Below are 12,624 nucleotides of genomic sequence, written 5' to 3'. Positions count from 1 at the left end.
TTGAGTTCAGTCCAGATGATATCATTGCTGATCCTGAAATTCGCCAACCAATTGAAGAGTATGATGTGGGTATTAGAGATCAAGTCCGAAGATCGTATTTATTGAAAGGACCATGTCAACCAACTGGATATGACTTCCCCAAAAAACAACAAGGAAAAGAAATGCGACGCTTTCAAGAAGCGTGGTTTCAAAAGTATGATTGGTTGGAATATAGTGTGGAAAAAAAGATGAAGCCTATTGTTTTTTTATTGTTTTTCTCTTGAGCGGGGATAGAAGTGAAAAAGGGGAGCAAGTGATATTTTTACAAGAAAAGGATTTTCTAATTGGAGGAAAGCATTTGAGGCCTTTAATCAACATGTAGGTCCAGTAAATAGTGCACATAATGATGCTAGACGACATTGTGAAGATTTTAAAAATCAGAGGCAAAGTGTGTCACACGTGTTATCTTCTCATGGGCGTCAAATGGAGATCGATTATCACTCTCGTCTAACAGCTATTCTAGATGTTGTACGAATTCTTTTAGTACAAGGTCTTGCATTCCGTGGTCATGATGAGTCTTCAAGTTCTAAAAATAAGGGGAACTTTCTGGAGATACTCAATTGGTATGCCAAAAGGGTTGAGAAGGTTGGGAATGTTATTAATGAAAATGCTCCTGGGAATAATCAATTAACTTCTCCAATGATTCAAAAACAACTGGTGAATGCATGTGCTGCAGAGACAACATTAGCAACTATTAATGAAATTGATGACAGTAATTTCTCACTAATGGTTGATGAGTCTCGGGATAAATCAATAAAAGAGCAAATGGCAGTCATTTTGAGGTTTGTGAACAAGCAAGGTCAGGTTGTTGAAAGATTTCTTGCGATTCAGCATGTAACTGACACTTCAGCATTTTCTCTAAAAGTAACTTTAGATGAATTATTTGCTCGTCATGGTCTATCAATTTCAAAATTGAGAGGACAAGGGTATGATGGAGCCTCAAATATGAGAGGAGAATTTAATGGTCTGAAGACATTGATTTTAAAGGAAAATCCTTTCGCATTTTATATCCACTGCTTCGCCCACCAACTACAATTAGTAGTTGTTTCTGTTGCCAAGGGTATTCTGGTTGTTTCTGATTTTTTTTGTTATACAAATATGATTGTGAATATCGTGGGTGCGTCATGTAAAAGAAAAGATGCATTGCTTCAAACGCATCATCAAAAAATTGTTGAAAGATTGAAAGATTAGAAACTGGTGAGATTTTTTCAGGAAAAGGAAAGCATCAAGAGACAAATCTTGCAAAAGTAGGAGATACTCATTGGGGTTCACATTTTACAACTTTGATTCATCTCCTGACAATGTGGGAATCAGTTTTGGAGGTGTTACAAAATGTGTGTCAAGATGGATCAGTTGCAGATCAAAAAGGTTTGGCTTCAAGCTTGATTAGTAAAATGGAAAGCTTTGAGTTTGTCTTTGTCTTGCATTTGATGATGAAAGTGTTGGGGATCACAAATGAATTATCAAATGCTTTACAACAGAAAGATCAAAATATTGTCAATGCAATGGCATTAATTGATACTGTAAAAGATCGTATTCAATATTTAAGGGATAACAGATGGAATGAGTTATTAGAAGACGTTCGAAGTTTTTGTGATAGAATGTATATTCCAGTGCCTAACATGGAAGACAAAATACCAGTTCGGGGCCGTTCTAGGCGTGAAGGGTAGTGGATTACTTATTATCATCATTATCATGCAGAGATTTTTATTGCAGTTATTGATTTAATTGCCATTGAGATGAATAATTGGTTCACTGAGACAACTACAGAGTTGCTAACTTGCATATCATGTCTTGATCCAAGAAATTCATTTTCTAGATTCCATCATGCCAAGCTACTTCGTCTTGCAGAAATTTATTATGATAATTTTTCTATACAAGATCTTCAAGTTCTAAAAGAGCAACTTCACACATACATTCATGATGTTAGAAGATGTTCTGATTTTGTTGAATGTGATCATCTTGCAAGTCTTGCTGTGAAACTAGTTGAAAGTAGAAAGCATTTGGTATTTCCGTTGGTTTATCCCCTTATTGAATTAGCTTTGATTTTACCGGTGGCAACGACATCAGTTGAAAGATCCTTCTCGGCCATGAATATCATCAAAACCGATTTGCGCAATAAGATAGGAGATGAATGGTTGAATGATATGATGATATGCTATATCGAACGCCAAGTGTTTGAAACAATTGATGATGAAGCTATTTTGGTTCGATTTCAGAATATGCAAAACCGAAGGATTCAACTCCCACTTCGTTAGTGGTATGTATATTTTTATATTTTTATATTTTTTAAAAAAATTAATTAGTATAATCTTAAATTTGGATTAATATAATTAATTTTTTATATTTATTTTTTAGTTAAACCCGGCCAGCACCCCTTGATTTTATTTCTGGTTCCGCCACTGCCAGGAACACTAGACCGTGAGTAACAAAAGGCTCAAGCTTTGAATTTTTACTTAGGTAGTAGCTCTCATATTTGCATACAATTTTTTTTAACTTTTATTTTTGTATTTTATAATATTTGAAAGGGTGAAACTAATATCTATATAAATATACATTGAGACTTACATATATATATATTTATATATATAACATCCTCACTTCGTTTAATTATGCATATGTTCAGAGATTTTTAACGTCTACATATATATATATATATATATATTCAGTAAAGAAAGACTCGGCTTTGCATGCCTTGTATAAATAGTAGCTTATATTTTTACATGCAAATTTATTTTACGGAATGCTAAATTTTATTATAAATCTTTATGCATATTATAACTGAAAAAATAGAAAAGAAACTACAAAAGGAGGCATAAGAAAAGTAGCCATTTTAGGAGATTATTGACGAGGGTTTTTCAAAACCTAGAAACACACTTAGCATATTTATGCTTTCAAGACTCGACGGCAAACTTGAAATAATATAACGTTTCGAAAGGTTTATTTAAATAACATTATTACATATCTTTGTGAATGGTGACCTGATCGAAGTAAAAAAAAAAATTTATGCAGTGCAACAGTAATTCACTCTTGTTATACTGTTGCTGTATGAGATGGAAGACTTTGAATCTTTGATCATTGGTATGATCATTGTATAGTTATAGTTTTCCCAGTGTAATGTTTTTATTTGTTGTTGCTCTCTGTCACGGAGTATATAACTGTAAGCAATATTGAGTCATTAGCTTTCCAAAAGGATCTCTAAGAATTAACTCAGGTATAGCTAGTTAGCCATACTAAAGAGAGCAAATGGGAAGTCATTATTTAATAACAGACAAACAGAACAAGAAAATGCCTCGAGTAAGTATCTTGGTTGCAGGGGTGGAGATAGGTAGCCCCCTTCCTTTTTTTTATTTTTATTATAAATACATATAATATAAAAAATAATATTTTTAGAAAAAAATGTTGTGAAACTTTATTGTTTATCTCTTTAATATTTTACAAATTGATTTATATAGTTTTTATTTTTTTTTTGGCAAAAGGTCATTTGATGAGTTTTTTTTTTTTACAAATTAGTATATATGATCTAAAAATATTATAGTTCTAAATAAATATATTTATAAAATTTTATTGTTTAGCTTTTTGACATTTAATAAATTGGTTTTATAGTAACAATTTTTTTTTATAAAATTTATTGTTTGACAACTTGATTTTATAAAAATTAGTATATATATATTATTTAAAAAAAAATATAGTTTTAGGAAAATATTTATAAAAATTTAATATTTACCTCATTCACTTTTATTTTACCTCCTTTAAAAAAAAAATTTTGGCTTCCCCTAAAAAAAATTTTTTGCTCTGCCCCTACTTGGTTGGGCAACGTAAAACGTAATATATACTGAACTAGATATACCTCAAAACTGAGCATTGGAGTGAGCATGTTTATAAACATGCTTTATGCTTCTTTATTAGTGGAATCTAAAGAATATTTATGTAGATAAGTATTAAAAAAGTTTGGTCTCAAACACTTGAATCTCAAAATTACCATGTTGGTAGAATATGGACAATTTCATATTAGTAACAGACTAGAAAAAGAAAGAGTTGTTTCTAAATTGAAAATTTCTTCCAGTGATATGTTGGAATAAATCTATTTAACTGTTGATACCTATATTGAATGATGTCAACAATCTTAATGGTTAAATAATATTTAAGTATTTACTTATCTTCTAATTATTAATAAAACTTCCATTGCTAGTCAAAGGTTAGAATAAACAATTAATTTGGGAGAACCTAGACGTGAATCATAGGTTAAATTGGACCAAACTTTCTCTTTATTAAATCAGAAAAGATGGTGTGAAATGTATTTTGTAATGTAAATAAAAATATATTTAGTCTCATGTGCAAATGGTTAGAAAGAATAGGAATGATGTACATGTTGAGAATCAAATGTCCATTGCTTTGAAGAATGAGATGCACATACTTTCTCTTTATTGACCTTCTTTAGGGTCTCCAAGTAGTGGCCATATAGGCCTTGTTTGGATTGGCTTTTGGAAAATCCAAAAGTGTTTTTTTATATGTTAAGCACTTCTGGGTTCTAAAAATATTGTTTATATTGCTTTTCTGAAAAATCAGAAGCTGTAAAAAAAGCTGAAAAACAGCTTTTTTCAAAAGCTAGTCATGACCAGTTTATGAAAAAAACTGTATTTTAGCTTATTTTTACAGTTTCTGCTTCTACATAAAAACTAATTCAAACTGAAAATACAAAAAGTGCTTAACTTAATCTGGAGAAGAACTTTTTTTCAGAAGCACTTCTACTAAACTAAAAAAAAACACTTTTTTGATAATTAAGCCAATCCAAACAAGGCCATATTCTGCCATTGAACCCACGATGAAAATAACATTTTTAGTGAGTTCAATACAGACATGTCAAGGTCTAATAATATGTTACAAATAACTCCTACTTACTTTTTAAATAAACCAACTTTTTTTAATTTGATTCTTTAGGTGAGGGCTATGGGGGGCAAACTAGGTTAAATGAAGTACGTACGCGATTATTATAGGTTTCAACTTTAACTAGGCATGATGGACATTTAATTTACTCCAATTTTTTTTTAACAGTGCATTCGTGATATAAAAAAAAATTAAAAAAAAACCAAAAAATATATCTCCTTTTATACAATTTTAAATAGGAGGAAATACTATTTCTCTCATAGAGGACCCACGTACAACACCCACATCAAGACAGTAAATAGTACTATTTCATAATGTATGGTGCGTGAACAGTACTGAGTACTGATGAATAATACTACGGGAGAAAAGTTTTAAACTCTTAACCCTTTGTGCATTTTGTAGTGAATTACCATTGAACTATCAGTGGTTAATTTCTCTTCGGTCATGTATTTCAAGGAGTATTAATTAATAGTATTTGTGCTTTTTATCTTCCGTCCATAAAACAAACCTCCATAAATATATGACTACTATATGCATGGATGGCATTCCACGAGTCATTGGGAAGTTACTAAAAAACCAAAGAGTCCAAGATTGATGCTCCACAGTACTCACTTCTATTGGAGAACATAAAATTGGCACATATGCGCGTGCACGTCTCGTCAAAACTTTGACACAAAAGAAAGATCACATATATGCTCTTCATTATTACTAATTGAAGGAATATGGAATCAGTTACGTTGTGTTCGAGAAGTCTGCTCCAAACTTGAACAATAAGTTAATATCACAAATTAATAGATGACAAATATTTCCCATTTAAAAAAAGTTAAGAATTTGTATAGACATAGAATTTAACCACAAACTCAACAAACATCTATGGTTTCATCTTACATGGATTTTATTATTCGATCTCAGGTCTTTTTCAAAATGAACATCCTATTGAAAAGACCCAACACCAATAAGTTAGAAGATTGTTGTTGCAAAAACCCTGGTTTCAAAAAAACTTAGTCTACATAAAAAATAAATCTATAATAGAAAAGCTCGCCAATAATAAATCAATGGAAGGTTATAGGGGTCTTTAGTTATAATATTGTAAACTAGTTGCGGCTTGTGCCATGCTCATGTATTAATTTTATAAAATATTTTTCATTGATCTTAACAAAATAAAGGAGGTAATTTACATAAAATAATTCGAAGTTAATTTAATAATTGATTGAATTTTAATATTTGAAGAAGAAAGTATAAGCATGAAATTAGATTAAAGAAAAACGCTGAATATAAAAAAATATATAACAAATGACCCATAAAATATGGAAAGTTAAACATAAAATTCTTAAAATAATATGTATGTATAACATAATAGTAAAATTAGATAAATTTATTGCTCTACATTTAAAAATCGGAAATTTAACCCTAAGATAGATATACCCGTATACCCTCTCAAAACATGCCAATTACCCATTTATAAAAATGTCATGAAATAATAAGTGTTTTCAGTTAGTTTTAAATTTCATATAAATTTATTTCCTATTATTAATATATAAGTAACCATATATCAATGCAAACCATTAATAAGCTCACATATTTTTCACATAGTTCAATTTTTATATTTTTTATATATAAATCTTTAATTTATAAAACTTAATTTATCAATGAAATAGATAAAATTAATGAATGGTTAATTTTTGTAATTATAATAATAAATAATTATTAATTAAAGCTAATGGTATCTTAAACAATGAAAAGATGATGAGGAATTTTATTTATAATACACTGAAAAGAAAATAAATTAATGGTCACAAATATATTTGAAAGGATAAGACCGAACAATATTCTAAATTTGGAGAATCAAATATCCATCCTTTGATTTGGAGAATAAAACGCACCTAAACTTCTCTGTATTGTCTTGCTTTAGAAGCTCTTCAGTGGAGGCCATATATTGTGTTATTGAACCCAAAAATCAAGATATTACTTTCGTACAAACATGTTAACTTCTACGAGTACATGACAAGCAGCTTGTGGGATATGCCAAGTTCAATCAAATACATTATTATTAAATTGTAGACTTTTATTAAGGACACGTTGACTTAGTGGGTCTTGATGAAAAGACCCCGATCAATCCTCCTCTATGTTATGTATTTAATAATCTCACTTATGTTGTCAATAAATTAACAGTATAAATATAAATATATTAAAAAGGTTCATGTTTAGCATTGTATTTTAATGCACTAAAAGTGTTTAATAGTTACTCCACTTCTCACGCACATGCACACATACACATCTATAAATAGCACTCCAATAACTCTATCAAAATTCACAATCATCTTAAGAGAGAAAGAGAAGAAGAGAAAAAGAGATGGTGTTGTTCAAAAATCAAGGTCAAACGGCAGCAGTTGATGAAAAAAGGATGAATAAGGAGCAGTTCAAGGAGTGGTTGAAAACTGTGGACGTAGATGGAGATGGTAAGATAAGCAAAGAAGAGCTGAGAAATGGACTGCGTGCACTGGGTCTGCACTTCGCTTGGTGGAAAGCAGACACTACAAAATTGTTATATGGTAGTGTCAAAAATCCGTCAGCTAAAACGCTCGGGTTCGTCACTTTATAGCCAGTATTACGCATTTCATGGTGACTCATTATCATCATTCAATGACGGTAAAAAATTTTTTGTCAATTATACGCTCAGCGCTATAGGTTTATATTGACAAAATTAGCCTAGCTGCGATATCCGTCGACGTATCTACGGCGAAAAGAATAATATGTTCTTATAACTATCATGTGAGAAAGTACTCCAGTCGACTTTATCCTTTGATTCTTAAATAATTAAAAGTTTTCTTGATGGATAATATCGTCGGGTATAGCTATAGGGATGAAATTTTTAAAAGATTTTATTGGACGATAATCTGAGTCATTATATACTATAATGTTGAAATTTTTAAAAATTTTTATTGATTTCGGATAATACTAGATTAGTATAGCTTACGGGTGATTTTTAGAAGCTTTTACCTGCGGATAATACCATCAATACATCTATGGGATGAATTTTTATAAATTTTTCTTGTGAATATACTGTCACTATATCTCTATTTTAATATAAATTTTCAAAAGCTTGTTGGATGGATATGATGGTCTTTTTCGAACACATAATATCATCATTATATTCATACAATTATTTAATTTATAAAACTAAGCACTTATACAGGAAGGACAAAAATAAAACCACATCTTCACAGTTCTAACACCATTAGGGACCTCAAAATAATTAAATAATGAAAACATTCGATGGGACAGATATCAAAAGGCGATAGGCATATAGATCAAAAAGTCCGGACAATTTACCAAAGAGTTACAAAAAGGACTGGTGATGAGACCGGAAACACAAAACCATACACTTCATAGAAAAGCTCCATGGGCATCCAAAGTCAACTGCCAAAGGAACATAAACACTCTAATCCATAAAAGAAGAATCTATGTAGGCATTGATTAGAACATCCTAGTAATCATGTGGATAAAACTCAAACAAGCATTAGAGGGTAATTTTCCATAACGCATTTCTCCACTCTAGCACCAACAACTTTGTAGAGGCAATACTAATAGAAACCATTCTTAGACACATATAATTGGACATCAAAAACTCAGAAATAAAAACTGCAAACTTTTTGTTCTTTGACCTGGATTCAAATGATCGCATGTCTTCTGAATTAATCATTTTGATCGTGAAACATCATCCATCCACTGAAAGAAGCATTGGCATTAGTCCTAATGGTGCTCCATCTCCAGAAAACTCATCCATTGCAAAAGAATCCATTTCTCAAACACCTTAAAAGGCACAAAACTTGAAATTATAGACAAACTATCATTTGACTTACTGAAAGAAAGGCTTGGGCAAAAACAAAATAGTTCAAATTGAGATGGAAATGAAGATGCATGCTATCAGACCATTTGCATTCTCAAAAGAGACATTAAAAACTCACTAATTTTGTCATTGAATATATTCTTGATAAACCATTTTGATGACTTCACAAACAACTTTAAAGGACACCAAAGAGAAACTCAATATTGTACATGAGAGTTGGGTAATATGATGCAGCATCATTATAGAAACATAAATTCATGTAATTCATGTAATTCATATACACATCTAAGTGGCTCAAAACTTATTTAGAGCAGACGGGGATAAAATAACGCTTTTATTCTACAAGAATATATATCATCAAAAAAGTTTAAGCGTAATAATTCAACATATGGAGTTTTTAAGGTTTATGCGGGAAAAGCGAACCCGGTTACAAGCAATAATTATACCTAGACATGCATTTTATCAATCAAACTTGTGATAAAAATTTTAAATTGATTGAAAATCTGAATTAATACTCTCACACCTTACTAACATTTCAAATTTACAAAGCCACTTACTAATAGAGATACTAAAATGAGAGCATATATAGTTGTCTAGAATTCATAAATAAGACCTTAACTTGAGTTGGGTATGAAGAACAAATCATAGAACTCCATTCATGAGGGAATTCAGTTATATAAATTTAAGCATGTGTTGACTGATAATAAGGTTAGTTGCACATATTAATAAGAAGATGCATCATGCTCTTAGCCACTGGTACAATGCGAATGTTACGCATAAAGTGAAAAGGTAGATAATATACGAGATGTCTTCCATGGATAAATTGATTCACTCTAAACTAAGCATGAGCTTTTGAATATATGCCAACTCAAAATCTTTTTATAATGGCGTATATATCACTGCATGTTTTGTATTCCCAGAATACTCTTCTAAAACCAAAGTTCTTGGTTTTTAGAGATGTATCGTACAAGTCCTAAAGTTTATTTACAAAGTGTAAAAGGTAAATATCCTGCAACCTCATTTTCATTGCTAGCACGTCCACAATCAGGAATCACGCCCCAAACCTTTGGAAAATTCTTGCATTAGCAGAATTACAAAAGGCATTACCTGTGAGTGATGCTAACTTCAAGGAAGAGAGCAACTAACAGTCGCAAAGATAACATAAACAATTTAACAAGGGTTTGCAAAGCCTGCCAGCATCCAATAAAAGGGATACTGCCCAGATGAGAGAATTCATGAAGCATTTGCGCAATATGTTGCCAATGTTCCTATAAAACCATGAAACATACAAAAGCGAAAGTATGCATAGAGTTTATAACTACTATAGGTATGTGGGTCTAATGCCACATATCCTAGAAGTAAACTCTAAAAGGGAGATAACCACTGATAATCTTTACCTGAGACTTCCATAAAGCGATTCTTTGAAACCACCAGAAAGGGGTACCCACGTCTTACTTTGGGAGATGATGAAAATCAGGACCTACGAGAACAGCATAGAACCACGAAAATTCAGGTATCTCAAAAATCAACAATTTCAGCTCTGACGAGTTTCAAAGAAATTTCTCAAATAGCATTCAAAGAAAATCAATTCACCTAAAGAGTCAGAAATCCACATTTCTTCTCCATACAGAAAGCCGCACTCTAGAATGAGAAACACTGCAAAGAGAAAACATCAAAACACGGGTCGAGTTTCCTGAAATTTTCAAGAGCTAAAAACCAATAATAAAACTCAACATGGCAGACTTAGCATAGAGAGAATTCGCATCTAGCCGTTTTGCCACAAGTCCGCTTTTTCCAAGCGATCAATGAAAATAATTCTCGAAGGGTAGTCGAGTTGAATATATATATATACATATATATTCAACTTCAGACCATGAATCAAGTTTTATGGTAGGTGTTTGAATTATTTATAATATTTGGTTGAGTGGATGGATTACTGTTCCAATCGTTCACGTAAAGAATAACAAATTAATAAAAGGTTAGAGAGACTAAGACATAAAAGAAAGGCCACCGTTACCTTAGGCGATGTGAGCTGAAAACTTGAATTTTGAAGATTGTTTATATTTGGAGAGTTATTCGATTGCACTAATAGCATCGATGACTGTTAAAGACCCAGACCATTGTTAAAGGCCAACTACTTATTGTAACTACTCACAACATCTAATATATATATATACTGCATAAGAGATGAAATTTGAAGAGGATATATCCTAACAAAGAATCACAATAGCTTTGTTTTAAACAAATCCAACACTATATTATTCTCCACAACTTATATCAAAACTCTTTCCATGCTGATGTGTTCCTAACATTGTATGCTTTGAAAAGGTGGATATACACCTTCATAATTTATAATAAATAAATAAATACTTACCTCTTGATTGGTCGGAGCGACTAACTCTCCCATGACATCATTAACATTTTCTTGATCTCTTATTTAACAATGAAATAACATGCAGCTAATACTTTGTGATTGTTGATTAATCACCTGTGATTTGTAATTCTAATTTTTGCTCTAATCCGTATGACTTCAAAACTTGAGACCTCTCGTTTCTTTTGGGTGGATAGACGACCTGAGTTTGGAAGATGGAGACATAAACATCTCTCAACACAACGCACACATACTCTTTCTTGGAGCTACTTTCACGCTTTAAGCGTACACATCATTTTCCCAGAGACCATCCGTATTAGAAAAGAGATCACGAGTCATTCAAGCCTGTAGCATCTTCATTTGTTCCTGTGTAATTCAATAAGATGATGAAAGAACATCTAACCTGCACATCTCTAAAAGTTTGAAGTTTCAAGAATATTCAAAATACAATAAACCGCGTGCGGAAATTTTTAGAAAAAGAAAACATTACCTACAACTGGTATTTGCTTTTTGACTATAATAGTTCCATCTATGCGACTCAGAGATATACATTTGTGCGTGAGTGGTGGTATGCCATTAGCATCTTTCCACTCTTCGATACAAATGTTTGATGGTCAAGAATTGAATGTAAGCGTACCATTTGAAAGTTAACTCATTGAAAGGGAGTGGGGTCAGAAACATCCATGCTATACGAAAATAACTAATATAATAACTTACCTTTTCATCCATGATCCTAGCAAATAACTTTGTTCTCCTGTGCAATGAGGCTCCTCCAATTTTCAAGCGATTTGCTTTGGTTTATAATACTAATTTCCTATAATACAAAAGAAAAGTTCATATTATGATTAATCGAAATTATAAGATCCTTTGTATCAAATTGCAAAAGCATTTGACAACATATTGAACCCACACCTGTGCAACTTTTCTCAGAACGCTAATATCCAACAATGAGTATGGTCTTTATCCACCCTAGAATCAAGTAGTTCTTGACCATTTTCATCTACACGTTTCTTGAGTCAACCTAGTCTGGATCAAGTAATTCTTCGTGTCTCCATTTTCCACTCATGTAAATACCCACTCTTACGCCACTTCAAATTTGTGCAACATTTCTTACGTGATTTCTTCTGTCACTCTCATCCTTACTAGGAACAAATTGAAACTTTGACTACAAAAATAATGAAAAGGTAATATATTAGCATCGGCAAACAATCAGTAAAATTATAAACCATACCAAATCTTAGGTACCTCAACTACAGCCCACATCTACGATATGTTGGCATTTCTCACAACGTGTAATGCTCTAGAGGTGCAAAAGAAAACTTTTAGGATCATCTTGCAATAAACCTACTAAAGAGCGTACGATTCATCACCAGTTGGTATATCTGACATTCAATTAAGCAATGATACATTTCGCATTAAACTCTCCAAAACATCAAACATAATTAATAGGACCTCTAACTTTCTAGACTTTTAACTC

At 31.7% G+C, this 12,624-nt stretch overlaps 1 protein-coding gene across 1 annotated transcript; it reads left to right on the top strand.

Annotated features, from left to right (window-relative positions):
- The first annotated feature begins 462 nt into the window (after window positions 1-462).
- Window positions 463-2,297, top strand: LOC120283389 (zinc finger MYM-type protein 1-like). Its single transcript, XM_039290064.1, has 3 exons — window positions 463-1,099; window positions 1,252-1,705; window positions 1,859-2,297. The coding sequence occupies exons 1-3, from the start codon at window positions 463-465 to the stop codon at window positions 2,295-2,297; spliced, it is 1,530 nt and encodes a 509-aa protein (XP_039145998.1).
- The last annotated feature ends 10,327 nt before the right edge of the window (window positions 2,298-12,624 follow it).

Source organism: Dioscorea cayenensis, chromosome 19 (genome assembly GCF_009730915.1).
Source record: "Dioscorea cayenensis subsp. rotundata cultivar TDr96_F1 chromosome 19, TDr96_F1_v2_PseudoChromosome.rev07_lg8_w22 25.fasta, whole genome shotgun sequence".
Lineage (NCBI taxonomy): Eukaryota > Viridiplantae > Streptophyta > Magnoliopsida > Dioscoreales > Dioscoreaceae > Dioscorea > Dioscorea cayenensis.
This window is presented reverse-complemented; position numbering and strand designations above follow the sequence as displayed.

Excerpts from the sequence above, each read along its gene's own strand:
- LOC120283389 (XM_039290064.1), top strand. The coding sequence starts at position 463 with ATGGAGATCGATTATCACTCTCGTCTAACAGCTATTCTAGATGTTGTA. Across the intron at positions 1,100-1,251 it reads AGTTGTTTCTGTTGCCAAGG|GAAAAGGAAAGCATCAAGAG; the intron begins GTATTCTGGTTG and ends AGATTTTTTCAG. Across the intron at positions 1,706-1,858 it reads GGCCGTTCTAGGCGTGAAGG|ATTCCATCATGCCAAGCTAC; the intron begins GTAGTGGATTAC and ends TTCATTTTCTAG.